We start from the raw sequence: 20,789 nt of genomic DNA, 5'->3' as shown, positions 1-20,789 counted from the left end.
ATGTATAGACTATATACAGAGAAGAAATGCCCATGTTTTCATATATACATACATATATATAGCATACATCTTATATATAGATATGTGTGTATATATGTGGCATATATCTATCTGTCTGTAGATATTTACAGCAATATAAAAAGGCTACTGCTACAATCAACAGCATGGATCAGTCTCATAAAAAGAGCATTAAGTAAAAGAATCCAAACTAAAAGAGTTCAAACTGCATATTTCCAGTTATATAAATGCCAAAAAATGCAAAATTAGCCTATAGTAAGAGTGAGCAGAGTAGTGGTTACCATTGGGAGAAGACTACTGACTTGGAGGGAAGGAGCCATCTGGAGTACCATAAATGTGGTTATATTGATACACACACACGTAAAATTTTAACAAGCTATTCACTCCAGATCTGTGAACTTTCTTAAAGTGTATAACACATTAAAATAACATTAAGATAAGACAATACCTCAAGTATTTTTCTTGAAATTGAACACTAACTCATTAATTATAATTTCAATTTTTGATCACCTTCATTTCAAAGATGTCTTATGAATACAGGGGTCTGAATATGTTTAGATATATCTATCATATACATATACCCAGAAGATTCTTTTATCTAGTGACACAGAGAACAGTATGATGCCTGGAAAATCAATAAGCCTAACTATGCCAGAATCTAGAATGCCAGATGATGGAATTCTTGTAACATCCTTTTGGTATGGTTGTTCAACCAGTTTATGATAGTAATTTATAACGATATTACAGTAATAAACTGGTTGAACAACCACACCAAAAGGATGGTAGATAGACTAATGACTGTATAATGACATTCTCACATTTTCTAATACCCAACAAAGTAGGGAATATATTACTAATGTCACAATGTGAAGGAAAGTTTACTTTTATATGAAATCATTAGTTTATCAATGGTTGAAAATAACTTTTGATTAACCAGAAGGCAATTGGATTTAATAATATTTCAACAAAATGTCCAATTAGAATTGCTCAGGTTAAGTGGATCCCACTTATACAGGTTATATAGATAGAGGGAACTCCGATGGGAGAAACTAGCAGTGTTTCTAATTTGCAGCTAAACTGATTACTTCAAGGCAACTAAATGATGCCAGCTAGACTAAAATGCTGCAGATATAAGAAGAAAGAATCAAATTACTTTAGCACCAGAAGAAAAAAGAAAAAAAGCATACACAGAAGAAAATGACTGACACCAGGACAGCAGAAAGTATCACCAATATGCCTAAGATATACTGGTACTTACTGACACCTGCTCTCAACTCCCTTCCTGATCTTCATGCACATTGTTCCCACCAGCCACACCTTTCAATCTCCCCACACACTCTCTATATATTTTTAAAACGAATGCCTGGAATTTTCAGTCAAAGGATTGATTTTCCAACATGTTTATGCTAAAAAGCAGTTCCAAAATATTTAAGCTATAATACACAGTTAGAATGTGATGTGTTGGCACACATGATATATATTTGAACACAGCTGCTTTAAAGCAGACTTACTCAAATGACTTATTAAGTGCCTCTTTCATTTACAGCTCTGTTACATTATATTACAGCACATACATGACACCTAAATTCATTACAGTCTGGAGTTGAGCGTACACACACACACACACACACACACAGGCACACACACACATCAGGTTTCTCATTAAAATATGGAAAATGGAATGTCTTACACACTGAACACAAATTCGCGCAAGGTATTTGGTAGACATTTTAGTCTCTGAAAGCATCTGATTTTGTAACGTACCTCCAACTCCCTGTGTTAAACATGACATGGTCAAAAAAAGAAAAATTAGTTGTAAAAGATAAAATTCAGACATTTGTTATGTGGTGATAGATTCAGTCAATCAGTAATAAATTAACTCACCTCCATTTTCAGAAGCAGCAATGTCAGTCCCTGGTTTCCTATGCAATGATGCTTTTATTTCACCTTGTCTTTCATATTGGTTAAATTTTGTCGGAACTGTAAGACTATCTCCTAGAAATAAGAAGAAGAAAAAGTGACTCCAGAAATTATTAGATGCTTAAATAAGAAATCTATGGTAGAATTCATGATGAAAGTAAAAAAGTTTTCAAGTTAATGCGAGTATTGTTTGAACAGTGATCTAATAAACAATAAATTAATAAATATATGAGTTTTAAATTCTGTAATTGTCAACAAAGAAGTAAACGAGTATATTCTCCTATTTGGATTATTAATTCAATGGCAATTTAAAAATTTATGCTATCTAACACTATTGTATGTATTTAGTCAACACTAAACATATGGATATGTTTCTCATATACTGAATTTTGTAATATTGCTTTTGATTTTATCTGTTCACCATGAACAATCAGATAAAATGTATTAACACTACAAAATGCTAATTGCACTGATAATTAAATAACACTCTCGGCTTTCCTCATGCACTTCTAGATAATTTTCTTCTAAAATAAACAAAAGCAGAATAAAAGAGACATGACAACCTAATGCAATGTGTGATTATGGATTGAATCCTAGACCAGGGGAAAAAATTAATTTTACTATAAAGAACATTAATGGTATAATTGGTAAAATTTATGGGAAAAGAAGGTTGTAAATGATAGTTATCATTGGTAATTTTCTGATTTTTATATTTATACTACAGTTATGTAAAAGCAAAGCGATATCATTTCTATAACTTATTCTCTTAAAGAGCTCCGAAAATTATAATTGTATATTTAGAGAGAGTGAAAATTGAAATATGGTAAAATGCTAACATTTGAAGGAAATCTAGGTGAAGGCTATATAGGAATTAACTGAAGCTATTTAAAAATAAAAGCCTTGAAAGCATAATACAAAGCAAAACTACATACAATAGTCTTCATAATATGCCATCTTTTTTTTTTTTTTTTTTTTTTTTTTTTTTTTTTTTTTTGAGACAGAGTTTCGCTCTTGTTACCCAGGCTGGAGTGCAATGGCGCGATTTCGGTTCACCGCAACCTCCGCCTCCTGGGTTCAGGCAATTCTCCTGCCTCAGCCTCCTGAGTAGCTGGGATTACAGGCACGCGCCACTATGCCCAGCTAATTTTTTGTATTTTTAGTAGAGACGGGGTTTCACCATGTTGACCAGGATGGTCTTGATCTCTTGACCTCGTGGTCCACCCCCCTGGCCTCCCAAAGTGCTGGGATTACAGGCTTGAGCCACTGCGCCCGGCCAATATGCCATCTTTAATGTTCATTGTTAACTTATTTTTTTCTTTTGTTTTTATTTCCTTTTGTTTTTTCTCCTCTGAGTAGTGCAGCCTTGCAATCTGTCCTTCCCTATATGGCTCCCAAGTCTTGCAGACTCTTCTCCATCTGATGGTGTGTTGCTGCCACCTACCGCCACACGTTTGAATAGTTCGCTACAAACAGACTTGCACAGCATCTTGTGGATGTTCATCCACAATAAATCAGATTCTCCAAAAGTAAGCGCCATAAAACACAGAGCCTTTGATTTGTCCTCCAGCACAGACCCTGAAATAGCCTTGTCCACAGAAGACTCTCATTCAATGACCAAATAATCTTTGTCCTGCCGCTAGCGTCATTCTGTGATCTCTTCTTCTTGGGCTAGGCTTACTTTTCTATTCAGAAAAAAAAATCTAGACCTCTTTCACAGGGGTGATTTATCTCAAAGACAAATAAAATGGTAAAAGCAAATTATTTACAGGATTACCCCATGGAGTGTGTAGTGTCATTGTGTGTTATGAAGTCTATTCATTCTGTCATTTCTCTAGGATAACATAATCCCATTAATAGCAGCTTTGGGTCATCCAATACAAACACTTTTTTCTAGCTCTCAATTACAATGTATTATTTATCACTTTATTCTTCTGTACATCATACTAAATAATTCAGTCTATCACACCAAGTATCTCTTATATATTACTATGAATGCTGCCTTTTCATTTCTTACCTTTTTGCAATTCACTGCCACTTTCCAACGTCTTTTCTGACTCTTTCTCTGATATACGGGCCACACTTTTCGAGGATGAAATACCTGGAGGAGTATGAAATCCATAGTCTTCTCCTAATCGACCATAAGAAAAGTAATAGTTAGTATATTGATCACATCAAGTATTATAAAATACAAAAAATGTTTGATTTCTTACCAGATTTACGACAAATCTCCTCAATTGCTCTTATTTCTTCAATTTCTTCAGGAGTCCTTGTCCATAAACTAGAAGCATCTATAGGATACATTTTTCTAGTTAAATTTTCCCAAAGCCAAATAATGTGAAAATTTATAAACTAGAAAGAAAAACCCCAAATACTGTTTTCATGGATAGATTATGTTTTTATATGTTTAAAGTCAATAATTTTACATACTAGTAATAGTTTCAAGTTGCTACATTTTAAGTATTAAAGAGAATTAGTCAAGAGAAAAGAAAGGACTATGTATTATGTACTTTGAAATGAGATGCTGAATGTATAGACTCAATGTTGAGATGATGTATGTTTATTTGGAGGTTGATGTAGGCATGAGAGACATGGAGCTGCAGCACACAGAAACAGTAATAAGTAGCTCTGTGTATTCCTAAGCACAGAAACTATGGTGGCCTGTGGCCCACAGAAGGACACATTCCAGCACAAAGACAGAGTGAGAGTTTATTTTTCTTCATGTTTATCTTGTATATGCACACTTTCTGGCACCACTGTTCTGGGTTGATATGGGAGGCAAAGGATGGACTAAACTGCAAAAACCTGGGTTCTAAACCTGTTCATACTCTTGTGAGGATGACCTAGAATAATGCAGATGACAGTGCTTTATAGATTATTAACTATTACATAGACCTCTGTAACTCAAGGATTAAATGTGAAGCTAATATATTATTAATACATATGTATATAAATAGAAACATGTGCATCAATGTGTTTTAGAAACAATTTATATAAAAAATGGAACTTATTAGTATCTCTCTATATACTAATATATACACCTGTATATATTTAAGCATCAGATATGTCTCCCAACCATCACACAACAAAAAATTTCCAATCCAAATGATCATAAATATGTTAGACATAGAACAAATTAGAACATAACGAATTAAATTTGTTTAATACAATTCAAGTAATGTTCTCAGCAAAATCTGCCTTATGTATTTCATCATAAACCTCTATAGTTAAACATATATGTAGAAAATGTTGCGAGGTTTGTGAATGCGCATTATAAACCTGAGAAAAGGTCTACTAACCATTTTGTTCTTCTATTTCCTCTTCTTCCTCAAAATTGGTTTTTATAACTAAAGGACCGTGGATGGGTCGTGATATATTTTCCTGAGGTGTCAAAGGTTTCTGATTCTGGGTCTGGAGTGGAATTCCTTCCAGACTTTCTTTCTGTAGTGTCATATCTGCAGAGAAAATGCAACATTTTAGTCCATTAAAGATAAATGTGATGATAAGTATATTCGATAATCAATCACTGCCCTCCTAATTAACTATATATTATTTTACAACATGTATAATAATAATGCAATAATAGACTGTGTTTCTATGCATTAGCAATGAACAAACTGAAAATGAAATGAAAAATAATCCCACTTACAATAGCATCAAAGAGAAAAAATATTTAGGAATTAATTTTAAGATGTGCAAAATTTACATTCTGAAAATATTGCTGAAAGAAGAAAAAAATGTTGTTGAAGGAAGTTACAGAAGTGTTGAAATGGAAAAATATCCTTGTGTATGGATTGATTTGTTGTTGGTATGGCAATATTTTCCAAATTAATCTATGGGTTCAATACAACCCTTATCAAAATCCCAACAGACTTCTTTGCAAAAATTGACAAGCTGATTCTAAAATTTATATGGACATTACTACAAAACTAAAGTAATCAAGACTATCCGAACTAGCATAAAAACAAAAATAGATCTACGTATCATTGGAATAGGATTGCAAGACCAGAAATAAACCTTTATATGAATCAATTTATGCTCAATTGGTTTTCATCAAGGGTACATAGACCATTCAATGGAGAAAGAATAGTATTTTCAACAAATGGTGCTGGGACAACTACATAGCCACATGCAAAGTAATTAAGTTGCACAACTTCATCACATTATAAACAAAAATTAATGCAAAGTGGATCTAAGAACAAAATCCAGGAGCTGAAGCTATAAACCTCTTGGAAGAATCCTTAGGTTATACAAAGCTTTCTTAGATATGACATCAAAAGGATAAGCAATCATTGAAAAATAGCCAGCCCCCTGGCACATGGAGGTGAGCCACGACAGCACCTGTCAACAAGGCCTAGATTTTGCTGAAAAGCAGAAAAGCAGTTCCCAGCCCTCTCGGCCAGAGAGTGAAGAGACACTCAGAACCCCAAGGTGATGCAGAAAGAATGAGTAAGATCCAGCCTGGGCAACATGGCAAAACCCTATCTCTACAAAAAAAAAAAAATTAGTCAGGTGTGATGGTGCACACCTGTAGTCCCAACCACTCAGAGGGCTGAGGTGGAAGCATCACTTGAACCCCAGAGGTTGAAGCTGCACTTAGCCAAGATCATCCCACTGCACTCTAGCCTGAGCAACAGAGCAAGACTCTGTTTCAAAACAAAACCAAAACCAAATGAGATATCACTTCATACTACAGTGATTGCAATTATTACTTTTTTTTATTAAAAAGACAATAACAAGTGTTGACAAGGATGTGAAGAAACTGGAATCTTCATACATTGCAGTTGGGAATGTAAAATGTTGCAACTACTTTAGAAAACAATTTGACAGTTCCTCAAAAGGCTGAACATGGAGTCATCATAAGTCCCATCTATTCCATTTTCAGCTACATACAAAGGGGTGTAAAAATATATGTCCATATTGTAAAATGTTCATTTGTACACAAATGTTTATATCAACGTTATTTATAACAGTCAAATAGTGGAAACAACCTAAATTTCCATTCTCTGATAAATGGATAGATAAAATGTGGCATATTCAGACAATGGAGTGCTATTAGGCTATAAAAAGGAATAAAGTACTGCTGCATGTGAGAGCATGGATGAATTTTGAAAACACACTAAGTGAAAGAAGTAATTCACAAAACAATAATGTATGATTCCATTTATATAAAATAACAAAAATCTATTTGTAGAAACAAGAAGGAAATTAGTGACCGTGTAGGTTTCAGGAGTTGGGAAGAAATGAGGAGTAACTCTTAACGGGTGTGGATTTCTTTTTTGGAGTGATCCAATGTTCCAAAATGGAATATTGTTCTTTGATCCATTTTGAGTTAATTTTTGTAATGTGATGATTTTCGCAATTTTTTTCTCTCTACATTTGAAATCATTATATTCAGAAAACATACACTGCACAATTTCCATCATTTTAAATTTATCTGGGTTTGTCTTATCACCTAGACTGTGATCTATACTGGAAAATATTTCTTGTGCACTAGAGAAAAACGTCTATTTCACAACTGTTAAATGGAATGTTTTGCTGAAGTATCTTAGGTCTAGTTCCTTTACAGTTGTCCAAATCTTTTATTATCTTGTTTACAGTTGTTTGCATGGTATATATTTTCTATTCTTTTAGTTTCAGCTAATTGTTTCTGTTGAATTTAAAAGAGTGTTTTCTGTAGACAGCATGTAGTTTTATCTTTATTTTTATTCTCACAATCTCTGCCTTTTGATTACATTTTTTAATCCATTCACAATTAATGTTATTGATATAGTTGGATTCAGGTACACGATTTTACTTTGTTTTCTATATGTCTAATGTCTTTGTTGTTCTGCTGTTTCTCTTTCTTTTACACTGATGAATATTTTCTAGTATAATATTTAATTTCTTTAATCATTCTGCATTTTTTATAGTATTTTTTCATTTGCTCTATGGCTTACTAAATATTTCTGAACATCAAAATCTATTTCACATTTATACTAATTTAATTCCAGTGATATATAAGAGGTTTCTCCTATATAGGTCTATTCCCTCTTCCTCCTTTCTGTGCTATTATTGTTACATACGTCACATTTCTATGCATGACAAACCCAATAACACATTGTTATATTTATTACTTAAGATAATTGTATGACTTTAAGGAGATAAGAGAGGGAAAAAAGATCAAGTATGTTTTTATAGTTTGTTCTATAAACAGAGACTAATCATATTTTTATTTATAATTTCTAATTCTCTTCATCTGTTCCTATGGATTTGTGTTACTATCTGGTGTCATTTCTTTGCCATCATACAGTTTTGCTTCCATCTGCCTCCTTTGTGTGGCTATTGTTGAATACAGTACATTTCTAAATATTACTGGCTTAAAAAATATAATTTTATATATTGTTTTACAAACTTTTAAAACAGATTATAGAAGGAAGAGAAATATGCCCTTATGATGGTTTTATAGTTACACAACTACCTTGATCAGCATACTTTGTTTCTTCATGTGGATTTGAAATACTGACTCAGGTCACTTGCTTTCCACCTGAAAATTTTCCTTCAGTATTTAAGGTATGCATACTGGCAACAACAAATTCTCTGTTTTTGTTTTCTGGAAATGTTTTCATTTTGCCTTTAATTTTGAAATACAGCATTTAAAACTAGTTTTCTGGACAAAGATTCTTGGTTGACCCTGTTTTTTCTTTCGGCCTACAGTGAAAACTGCCTATATTGTTTCTGACGATAAGGTAGCTGTTAATCATACTGTGGTTCTATTATATGTAACAAAATATTTTTATCTTGTTGTTTTCCAGAATTTGCCTTTATCACCGGTATTTATCATTTTTAACATGATGTGTCTGGATGCAGATATATTTGTGTATATCCAACTTAGAGTTTGTTGAGCTTCTTGTATATGCAGATTAACTTTTAACTAAATTTGAGGAATTTCAGCCATTAGTTTTTCCTTCCTTAAATTTTGGTAAAATGCCTCATATTTCTCTTAGGCTCTGTTCATCTTTTTTTCATTTTTTCTTGGTTTTTCGGATTGCATAATTTCTGTTGATTTATATTCATATTTACTGGTTCTTTCTCTTGCAGTTCTCAAATCTACCCTTGAGCCCTTATACTATATTTTTCCATTTCAGTTATTGTGTGCTCAACGCCAAAATTTCAGTTCGTTAGGGTTTTTTCATAGTTTTTACCCATTGATAGTCTCTACTTGTTAAAATGTTCAATAAGCATTGTCTGCTCATGAACGCTTTTCAAAGAAGACATATACACAGGCAACAAGCATATGAAAACATGCTCAACATCACTAATCATTAGAGAAATGCAACGCAAAGCCACAATGAGATACTATCTCACAGTAATCAGAATGGCTATTATTAAAAACCAAAAAATAACAGATGCTGGCAAGGCTGCAGAAAAAAGGCAATGTTTATACACTACTGGTCAGAATGTAAATCAGTTCAGCCATTGTGGAGAGCAGTTTGGCAATTTCTCGAAGAACTTAAAACAGAAATACAATTTGACCCAGCAATTCCATTATTGGGTATATACGGTCTACTGTGAAGACACATGCATGCGTATGTTCATCAAAGCGCTATTCACAATAGCAAAGACACAGAGTCAACCTAAAGGCCCATCGATGGTAGGCCGGATAAAGAAAATGAGGCATGTATCCACTACGAAATACTACACAACCATAAAAAAGAATGAGATCATGTCCTTGGCAGCAACACGAATGGAGCTGGAGGCCATTTTCCTACGGGAACTGACACAGGAATCGAAAACCAACATTGCACCTTCTCACTTACAAGTAGGAGCTAAACACTGAGTACACATGGACACAAAGAAGGGAAGAACGGCCACTGGAGCCTATTCAAGTGCGGAAGATGAGAGGAGGGTAAAGATTGAAAACTACCTATCAAGTACTATGCTTATGACCTAGGTGACAAAATAATACATACATCAAACCCCAGGACATGCAGTTTATCTTTAGAACAAACCTGTATAAACAAACCTGTACCCCTGAAGCCAAAATAAAAGTTGAAAAAAAAATCGATGCACAGTTGAACATCACATTCCTCTCACAGGAGGCATTCTATTGCCTCCTGTGTTTCTATAAGTGAATTATACATTTCTGTTTTGTTGCATGTATCATAATCTTTTACTGAAAACTCAACATTTGTGACAATATATTGTAGTAACTCTGAATATTGATCTCCCGCCTTAACCTGAAGCTTGTTGCTGTTTGCTTTTTAATTTTTGAGTGACTTTGTTGAAATACTTGAGTAAAATCTATTTTCTCCCACAATATGCAGCCTCTGTTGTCATTCCTCAGAGGATGTAGCCTTGGCATGTCCACAGTAAACAGGGATAACAAGGGCTTTAGCAGGATTCATTTTGCCCCTTTCCCTATTTTCTCCGCTAAGTTGTCCACCTCTACTGGTATCACACTGAGATATTAGCTTCCATACATTGCTGGCTTAATGCTCTGTTGTGTCATCAGTGTATAGGGCATAAATTGCTCCACGGTTTAACCTGAGCAAATTCTGACTCCTTCAGAGAGCTAAGCTTGGAGGCCAATCTTCCAAGTTTGTTCCGATCCCAAAAGAGCTATTTTTAATTGTCTCTTTACCAGGTTGTCTTTGGTAAACTTCTAGCTGGTTTGCAGTTTAGTTTGCTCCTCTCTCAGAGATACTGGCCTCCTCTTAATTACTTATCTCGAATCACCACTGTTTTCAGAGCATCCATAATTTTAAACTTCCCCACACTATGTTCTATTTCAAATAAATTTGGTTTTTTTTTTGGAGCGCTTCAGAGTTTTCTACTCTCTACCTGCACAAAATCTCAGTGCTAATGCTAAGAGCAGGGATAGTCACTAAATTCTTTTGGAGTGACACCCCTGTTTTACAATTGCGGCATGAAGCAGAGGTGCTAATTTCTGGTCTTTATGACTTGTGCCTCCTGGCATGGGACCTCCACCCATGCTCCATCTGAGGCAAAGGTAATTGGGGTCCAATGATTCCTAGTCCGCTGCATGTGAGATAGAACTTTTGCTTTATGCATGGGGCTGGTGAAAACAAGATTCAAATCTCTTGGAACTTTTGCTTTATCAAGGGGCTTAATGAAAACAAGATTCAGGCCTGAAAAATAGAGCTCTAGCAACATGGAGTTGGGAACTGGGGAGGATAAGAAACGTTAGCAGCTTTCTTCCCCCCCAGACACATACTATAGTTCTTGACTAGAATCTAGACATAGAAAGAGCTCTATGTTCTTGGCTCCATCCATTCAGAGTAGAGCTTCTGTCACACTAAACTGAGAGGTGGTGAAAGGAGTGGGTCGTGGTTCCAATACAACAGATTTACCATTTCTACTGGCTTTAATAGATTTTATTTGAATGACTATGAGTTCGTTTGCTGTATGCCCTTAAGACAATTTCTTGAAACTTGGAAACATTTTTAACATGTAAGTTTCATCAACTATGATTATTTCACTAAGGAACAGGTTTGTGGAATTCTTCACAGCATCATTCTGAAAGTTATCTAGTCATCACAAAATTTTTAATGCAAGTAGAATTATTTACAAGTTTGCCACATTGTTCACAATATCTTAGAAGAAGCCCATAGATAAAATTTTCAAATAAAATCTTCCAACGGAGATAGTGAAAACCTTTTTTATAAAATAATTTTGTGAAATCTTCTAATTGACGTGAGTCTTCATATTATTTCAGTTTACAAAATATTTACTATATTATAACTGACTGAGCAAATATTAGAACAACATGCTCATTCTGGACATTAGATTTTAGCAAGTGTCTTACTCCTTTTTTGCCGCTGTAACAAAATATCTGGATAATTTATAAACAACAGAAACTTTTTTATCAAGGTTCTGGAGGCTGAGAGGCCCAAGGTCAAGGTGCTGGCACGTTTGGTCTCTATGAGGACTCTCTGCTTCCAAGATGGTGCCTTGTTACTGTGCCATCTAGAGGAGATAAATTCTGTGCCCTCACATAGAAGAAGGCAGAAGGGCAAAAGGGCAAAATAGACCAAACTCTGTGTGAAGCCTCTGAGGCCTTAATCTTATTCATATTCAACATGGATTTTGGAGGGATACAAACAAGCCATAGCAGCAGTATATACTTTTTTGCCTTGTAAACAAATAAGAATAATATTGATCATCATTCATCTCATTAAAAGACAATTTTTCAATATAATTATACTTTGATGTGCCATAATTATCAATATTTGTAATGTAGTTATGTTGTTTTAATAAATTAAATGCCAGTGATAATTGTAACAAAAACTCAGTCCTAAAGGCATGTGTTAAGAAAGTCGGTTAAAGAACATAAGTCTCCATAATACGGAAACTTCATACAACAAAAATTTAAATCTATACATATTTTTGTTATATCAATGTTAATAGGTGATCAATAAACTCAAGCATAAATATATTAGGTTAGGGTAAAAATATGTGAAGAAAGTTAAACAGTAATAGCTTTATTTTTACTTTTCTTTTAAGTTCAGGGGCACATGTGCACATTTCTTTTATAGGTAAACTTGTACCATGGGGGTTTGTTGTACAGATTGTTTCATCACCCAAGTATTAAGCCTAGTACCCATTAGTTATTGTTCCTGATCCTCTCCCTCCTTCCATCCTCCACCCTCTGGTAGGCCCCAGTGTGTGTTGTTGCCCTTTATGTGTCCATTCATTTTCATCTTTAGCTCCCTCTTGTAAGTTAGAACATGCACCATTTGATTTTCTGCAGTAGTTTGCTAAGGATAATGGCCTCCAGCTCCATCCATGTCCCTTCAAAGGATAGGATCTCATTCTTTTTAGAGGCTACATGTATTCCATTGCATATATGTGTTAAGACCATATTTTGTTTATCCAGTCTATCATTGTTGGGCATGTCGCTTGATCCCATGTCTTTGCTCTTGTGAATAGTTTATGGCTATCATTTTAAGATAAAGAAAAATTTCCTTAAATAAAGAATTGTTTGCTTAAGCATTTTTTACCTTTTTAAAACTGTGAAATGTAACACATACACAGAAAAATATGAAAATTATAAAACATATAATATAATGAGTATCGCAAAGTCAACACCTAAGTCATGTTATAATAGCCTCCTAAACATCCTCTTCAGTTCACACAACTTTCCTTCCCCATACTCACAACAGGTACCTTCAACCTAACCTATTGAAATCATTTTTTGTTTTTTCTTGTTATCTCCCTACTAAGTGTGCATCCCTAAACATAAAGCTTAATTTTGTTTGTTTTTGAACGTTTTATAAATAGAATTAAGCAGTATCTATTCTTTCTTGCCTTCTTTAATTTAATATTTTATCTGTTAAATACCTCCTTACTCACCTGTTTCTCCTATTTTCGTCACTGTCTAGTATTGAAGGAATGTACCACACTTTATTTATGCCTTCCACTTTTGTTGCACATTTGACTCTTTCTACCCTTTAGCCATTACAAACAATGCTGTTATGTGCATTCTTGTATTTAATACATGTACCCAGATGTACATGGTAATGGATTTCATTAGGATATATGCTTCAAAAGTGGAATTGCTTGGTCCTAAGTTATACATAATTTTAACTGGACAAGATAATGGTAGACTGTTTTCCAAAGTGCTTGTATCCGTTTACATATCCTCCTAAAGTGCACAGAAATTCCTAATGTTCTTTGTCTTCACCAACAATTGGTAGAATTTTTAATATTTGCCAATATAATGGGTATATCATATCTCAAAGTGCTTTCCATTGGATTTTCCTAACTATTAATAAGATTGATCATCTTGTTTATTTACATTTGAGTTTCTTCCTTTTCCAATGCCTGTTTATGCTTTCTGCTTATTGTTCTATGACAGCGGTTCGCAAGTAGAGATATTTTTACTCCCTACCTACTATGAAATATTTGACAACGGCTGGATATATTTTTGGTTGTTAAAACAAGGAAGGTTCTAGTAGTATCTAGTAGGTAGAGGCTAAAGGTGCTGCTAAACAATCTACAGTAGATAAGAGAGACTCCAACAAAGAACTATCCAGTCCAAAATCTCAATAGTGGTGAAACAGAGAAACCTATTCATTAGGTCCTCAGACCTTTCTTGTTTATTCATATTCATATATTGAGTTCAGGTCTTTCCTTGGAGTCACATAAGCACACATGCTGCAAATATCCTCTTATTTGTTGGTTTATCTTTTTATCTTTTATATGATGTTTTTGATAAATACAAATTTTAATTTTAGTGCAGCCAGATTTATTCATATTCTCTGAAATGATCAATATTTTGTGTCCTTATTGTATTTTGAAGTCTTTAAATATTGGCCTTTTACACTTTGATCAAGAATTTACCTAGAATTGATTTTTATCTATTGTGTGAAAGAGAAGTCTATTTTTCCCTCATTAAGTGAAAAGACCACCCATTGCTCATCCATGCTACCTGTTACAAATCAAGTGTCCAGTCTGTTTCTGTGGTGTAGTGGTTATCAAGTTCTCCTAACAAATCAAGTGACCATCTATGGAAAGGGCTGCTTCAGCTACTCTGTTCCATTTACCAATCTGTCTAGCCCGTGGCTAATACTACACTGTCCTAATCTCTAGCACTTCATAGGCCTTGATATATGGTTGAACAAGTCCTATAATTTTGGTATTCTTCAACCATGTCTTGACTTTTTCCGGCTCTTTGCACTTCCATATACATCTCAGAATCTGTTGAATTTTCATTAAGATTATCGTTCTTGTATTTTTACAGTAGATGATAAGTATCAAGTAATTATAAGATGTCATTAGATAAATTCATAATAAGAATGAGAAAACTTTTACCTTTAAAGTCAGAATTGAAAAAATGTTGAAAATTACACCCTTTGCAACTATTTAAACTTATCATTTGAAAGTTTAATGAAAAACGTCTTAGTGGATATTTCATCACAAATAAAGACCATTGTCCATCACACCTTTCTATTACATGTGTTTAAATACACATCAGAGGGAGAAAGAGATACGATGGGAAAGAGCACATTTAGTTAACAGAAACTACCCAATTAGAAATATGGAATAAATCATTCAAGTAACCAAGTAATGCAGTAAAACTTCAGACACTGGTAAGTTTACCTCTCTGCAATGATTGAAACAAAAATGTGCTGAATTTGACAGATATTATTATATCTTTGTTAATTAGAGTAACTTTCCTATGAGATCACAAATACCAATGGTCTTTGCATTTTAAGAAACTACTATAATGCACTTTCCATGAATTTATACATAGATAATTTTTGTCACCTTGATTTTTCTACCCAAAGCATAGCTTCATGTCACTAAGATCAACTTTGATGTGATCACATGTATTTCATATAACTCTTTTGAAAACTATATTTTTAACAAATATTGTATAGTAATTATTATTTTGGCTTGTTCTTTAACATATATTTTTTGCTCTCATTTTAGGTCAAGTATATCAGGGCATTTTTTAGGGAATCACCTTTTTCCCATTTTCAATCTACTTAATGTGAGTAACGACGACCCCCGGGACCCAAAGATTAGCTAATCCCGCAGCCTGAACAACTATTAAGGATGAGCATGATTTCTACATCGTTAGATGAGGTTCAATACTCAGGCTTTAGCTGAATGAGAAAGACTTATTTCTTCTGATGTTAATTGAGAATGATGATGCTAATGAAAAGACTGATTACTCACTCTTTGCCAAGAATTCTAAACTATTGAGTATTTATCTGTTAAACGTCTAAAACCCAGTGACAGATACTATTACTATCTCTACCATACAGATGAAGAAATTGGCCCACAGAGATATTAAGTTGTCCATGTTTATAGTGGCAAATATGTGGTAGGTTGATGTTTCAAGCTAATCTGAGCTAGAGCTACTATTCTTAATCTAAGCCTATTCTGCTCCAAAATCTAGGTCTGAGCTTCTGGAGTAACTGCAGTATATAGAGAAGGACAACTGGCTAAGAGCCAAGAGTTGGTGAAGGAAATATGGATCCAGCCAGGTCTGAGGTCAGCTCTGTCCCTAATCTCTTCAATTATATTAGCCAAGAATTCCAGTTTTCCCATGAATAAAATTGAGTTGGGTTTCTCTCCTTAAAACCAGTAATGTACTGGAGTGGGCTCAGATAAGCATGTGAGAACTGAGAAATTTTCAGGAATTTTGCAAGTGTACTGATGTCACATTTATAGCTTGAAATTGGCTGTAGAGAAACTATTTGCTTTACGCTAATTGTCAAATGTGAAAAACCAGAGCGATTTTGTTTTGGATTTTTTCCAGTTGGTTTTTCTGGGGGAGGGGAGCGAGGTGGGGGAAAAGAGCCAGTTGTTAAAACATTTAGCACTACTCCATCGTTTATGACCAAGACAGTCTCTACAAGAAATTACAATAGACTATCATATCACATCATATCATGCCAGGGCATTTCATTCATGAACATCTACTTTACATGCTTTCTCAATTTTCAAAACAAATTCCGTTTTTTAAAAACAGATGTCATCAACATTATCATCATAATGCAGTATTTCCTACTCCTATAAATACTTCCATAGCTAGAACACACATGCAATACAAAACAAGTAGGTTAAAAGAAACTTTTGTATAAACAAATTATTTATAACCAAACAAGTTGTTTTTATTTAGATTCACTAGGAATTGGGCACTGTCCTTCTCTTGTCCTTCAAAGAGTACAAGAAATGCTATCTTCTGTAAAATTCACAGAGCGGAGGTTCTTCACAAAGTATTTTTCTTCCCCTTTTCACTAGTTCTTTAAGGGCACTCCATGGAATTGTTTGCTTAGGGCATTAGGGCAAATCTATACAATGCTTGTGTAGATTTTAAAATAACTAATTGATCTTCGTAGTATTTTTGCAAAAAGAAAATAGTTTAATCTAAATGTAATTAGGAGGAAACAAATGAACAAATCACCTTAGAAAATATCCTACAAAACAACTGGCTTGAACTCTTAAAATTTGTATGACATGGGGCAGGTGCAGTGGTTCATGCCTGTAATCCTAGCACTTTAGGAGGCCAAGGTGAGAGAATTGCTTGATCCCTGGAGTTTGAGACCAGCCTAGATAACATGGTGAGATCCCATCTCTACCAAAAATTACAAAATTAGTTGGTCATTGTGGCATGAGCCTGTGGTCCCAGTTACTCAGGAGGCTGAGGTGAGAGGGTCACTTGGACCCAGGATGTCAAGGATGCAGTAAGCTGTGTTCACACCACTGCACTCCAGCCTGGGCAACAGAGCAAGATTCTGTCTCTAAAAAGACACATGTATATGACAAGGAAGGAAATATATCCTGGTGAAAGTTTTAAAGAGATATAAGATTTTTAAAAAGAGATTAAATAGAGACATGACAACCAATTGCAATGAATGATGCTTAATTGGAAATTGGATGAGAAAAAAAAACCAACAATTTTACGGCTGTTGTACCCAACGTTTGGTCCCAAGAACCTACAAGTAGGTTATACTGAATTAGACTACAATTAAACAAGATATACCGAATTAGACTACAATTTAAACAAGATTGTCAGGTGATTTCTGTGCATACTACATTTTGTGGAAACATTGCTATTACAAGCATTATCAGACAAGTAGAAAATTTTGATATAGACTGAATATTAGACATTGTTGATTCTATCAATTCTATCAACATTGATAGAATTCTCTATATATGATAGTCATGTGTGATTATATCGGAGAATGCCCTTGAACTTAGAAGGTACATGCTGAAGTATTTAGCAATGAAGTGTGAGAATATTGGCAACTAACTCCCAAATGGTTCCAAAAAACAAAAATAAAGAAATACGTGTTTGTACATTATATGCAGATATATAAATACAATCAAGGAAAAAGAGAAAGTAAACGTGACAAAATGTTAATTGGTGAATATAGGTGAAGAACGCATGGCTGTTCACTGAACTATTCTTGTAAATTAAAGAATAGTAAACTATCTTGTAAGTTAAAAAATGTCTCAGAAAGTTGGGGAGGAAACAAAAGTATAATGAAGCATCAGTTTCACTGGTGGTCTAAGTGGTGACTGAGAACTGTTTTGGTTTTTGGTGGTTGTTGTTTTAAGCTCACCAGTTAATTCTAATGTGGAGCCAGAATCGAGAGCATGGGGCTGAGACAAACATCAGATGGGGTACCTGGGCTTCTGAGCTTCATGTAATGTAAGGGAACATGTTTCAGAAAAGAGGGAAATATATATTGAGAAAGAGAAAAGAAACCTTATTTAATGGAAGTACACATAACTCGGAAGTGCTATAATATCTCACTCTATACTGTAAATTAAAAGGGAAAGGGAGTCTTCTACTAAATATGAAGAACTTTAATAGCTTTGAAAAGAAGTCTATGGGGTAGGATGGGATAGAATTAGCCCCTCAGAGTGCAGAAGCCAGATCAGGAGGTCTGATGCATGGTCATTCAAATGAGAAAAAGCACTGGAGTACACTTTAAATGTCATGTCTAATTTTTTTGTGAGACACTTTTAGAGTCAGACAGAACTATGTTTAAAGTCAGAAACTGCCACTTATGAGAAGTTTTATATTGCCTAAGATATTTGGCCTCTACACCTCATTTTCTTTATCTGTAAAGCCAGGAGACTATACCTATTTGGCCAGTTTTTATGATGATTAAATAAAATTAGGCATGAAAAGTGCTCAGTATAGCACTGCCATATGGAGCACGCTTAACAGATTATTCTAGCCCTGACACTGGGTATGTGATTTTCTGATTTCTTAAAACTCCACTTCGTTTTTTAAAAGCCATAATGAAACTGCAAGTTTACACGGTCCTATAAAGCAAGTTGTGGAGCTCTTAAACATGACTGACAAATGTTAAGCCTGAAGAACGAATATTTGAGTTCTTGCTTTTATTTTTTTGTAGGTTTGGATACTCTTTGGTCCTTGGATGAGAATGGATGCAGTATGTAGTCAGGATAAAGAATCTCCCAACCAACACAAATTATCCCAGGGGCTACCATTCGGTGTGCTGTGGCATTTCCTTAAGCCCTCTCTTTCTTCCCCAGAGAGGAAAGAACTAAGTTGAAGAACTTTTACCCTTATAACCATTATAAATTGTCTTCTTCTTTTCTGAAATATACACACACGCAAATTAGCCTGTGTGTACTGACTCAAATATTCAAGTAAAATATTTATTAAACTATTTAAAAACAATTTATTAGCAAGTGGCTTTTCAAGACTTCACATAAAAGGCAGGTCATAAATACATAGGCTAGACATTCTAAAGAAAGCTGACCAAAGTTTCGTTTAAAGTGGCCAAATCAGTTGTCAAAGGCATCACTGGACACTGACTGAGAATAAATAATTATCAAATGATTCCATTCAATTGTTCACTACAGAATAAAATGGCAACTAGTCAAGAAAAGATGAGCAATTTCCATGTTCAAGCTAGCTACTGTGTTTGGAACAAAATTTTCTTCAGCAAATTTTAGAACAAATAAAAAACAGTTTGTCTAAGAGAGTACACTAACCTCTAATGTATACCATAGGAGAAAGAAGAAGTGCCTACCAGGCTTGCAAAGAAAACATGGATTGTACTCAGAAAATGTCTAGGGAATTCTCATGGTAAATATTAACAAAATTATGTTTTCTTAGCATTCTCAATTGGTTTAGCAGCTGTTGGCTTTTAAACTTAGAGATAATAACCAGAATGATTATGTTGTCTTTTAAAATTCCATGGTTTATAAACATGTAAATAAAATATCTTTTAAAAGAGTCCAAAACCTTTCAAAATTCACTAGCAGGTTGAAGTTTAAATTGCAAAAAGAATAACCGGCAGTTTTATACCCCCGGACAAAAAGAGTAGGACTCCTGATAATTGTACTTAGTGCTTAAAGATAACATACAATGGCAAATCATCTAATAAGAAATTGCTTTTGGCAAGTGCCTCATACTGGAAGAGGACAGCTGGTGATTTAGATAGCACTGCTGTGGCTCCAACTCACCTATTTAATATCGACTATGTGACAGGTCTCAATTCATCAAGCAGAAGCTCTGGAAAGTTTCACGGGTTGCACATTTAAATACATAAATTTTGTCATATTTTAACCCAGAATAAAATTACACACATTGTACAATGCTCTGTATGAACCTATACTTAGCCAGTTACAGTTTGCTATGAATGGTTTGTAATAATACCACCCTGCATTTATCAATTAATCATATGCATTTACTGACATTCATAAAGGTGGATATTCATGAAGGTATTCCTTATAAATTAGTCTTTGTCTAAGGTGTAAAGATTTAGGACCTCAGTTTTGGTTAACCTGGGCTTTGGTAGATAGATATTCTGGAAATATTGTAGGAAATATCAGGTCTAGCAGGAATCAAATTATACCTTCTGAGGTATTGAAATATTTGCAAATAAAGAGGCTATGCAGTAGTTCAATGCCTATTTCAACTGAACTTGTTAGTTTATCTACAGTCTGCTAATTGAATCCTTTTCCCTAGTGTACAGAAATGTGTCAGGCAGAGGGAAAGCAGTTACAGATTTAACACAAATAAATGCTGTTCAGGGATTCCTGGGGTAGAACTGGCCACTATATGAGAGACAGTACTATGTGGTTGTGTTAGGTGTTTGAGATATATCAGTGAACAAAATACTTTTGCTCTTATGGAACTTTCATTCTATAGGGAGGAATTAGACAACAAACAATAGATATATTAAACAAGTAAATTATATTGTATCTGAGCAATCATTGGGAGTATGGCAATAAGAAAGTCGAACAAGGCAAGGAAGTTTGGAAGTGTGTAAGGCATGCATGGAAAGGCTGACTACATTTCAAATACAGTGTTCAGAATAGTCTTGTGTAGAACATAATCTTTTAACAAG

At 34.3% G+C, this 20,789-nt stretch overlaps 1 protein-coding gene across 1 annotated transcript in view; it reads right to left on the bottom strand.

Moving 5' to 3' along the window:
• LOC135273225 (uncharacterized protein C12orf50 homolog) overlaps nt 1-20,789 on the bottom strand; it is a 38,391-nt gene that overhangs the window by 7,498 nt on the left and 10,104 nt on the right. Inside the window, exons 4-7 of the mRNA XM_064372114.1 lie at nt 5,235-5,390; nt 4,149-4,226; nt 3,953-4,066; nt 1,903-2,013 (exon numbers count right to left, since the gene is read on the bottom strand). Coding sequence (XP_064228184.1) covers nt 1,903-2,013; nt 3,953-4,066; nt 4,149-4,226; nt 5,235-5,390 — 459 coding nt within the window. The remainder of the gene's footprint in view (nt 1-1,902; nt 2,014-3,952; nt 4,067-4,148; nt 4,227-5,234; nt 5,391-20,789) is intronic.

This window comes from Aotus nancymaae, unplaced genomic scaffold (genome assembly GCF_030222135.1).
Source record: "Aotus nancymaae isolate 86718 unplaced genomic scaffold, 86718_ANA_hifiasm-v0.15.2.pri h1tg000488l, whole genome shotgun sequence".
NCBI classification, from domain to species: Eukaryota; Metazoa; Chordata; class Mammalia; order Primates; family Aotidae; genus Aotus; species Aotus nancymaae.
This window is presented reverse-complemented; position numbering and strand designations above follow the sequence as displayed.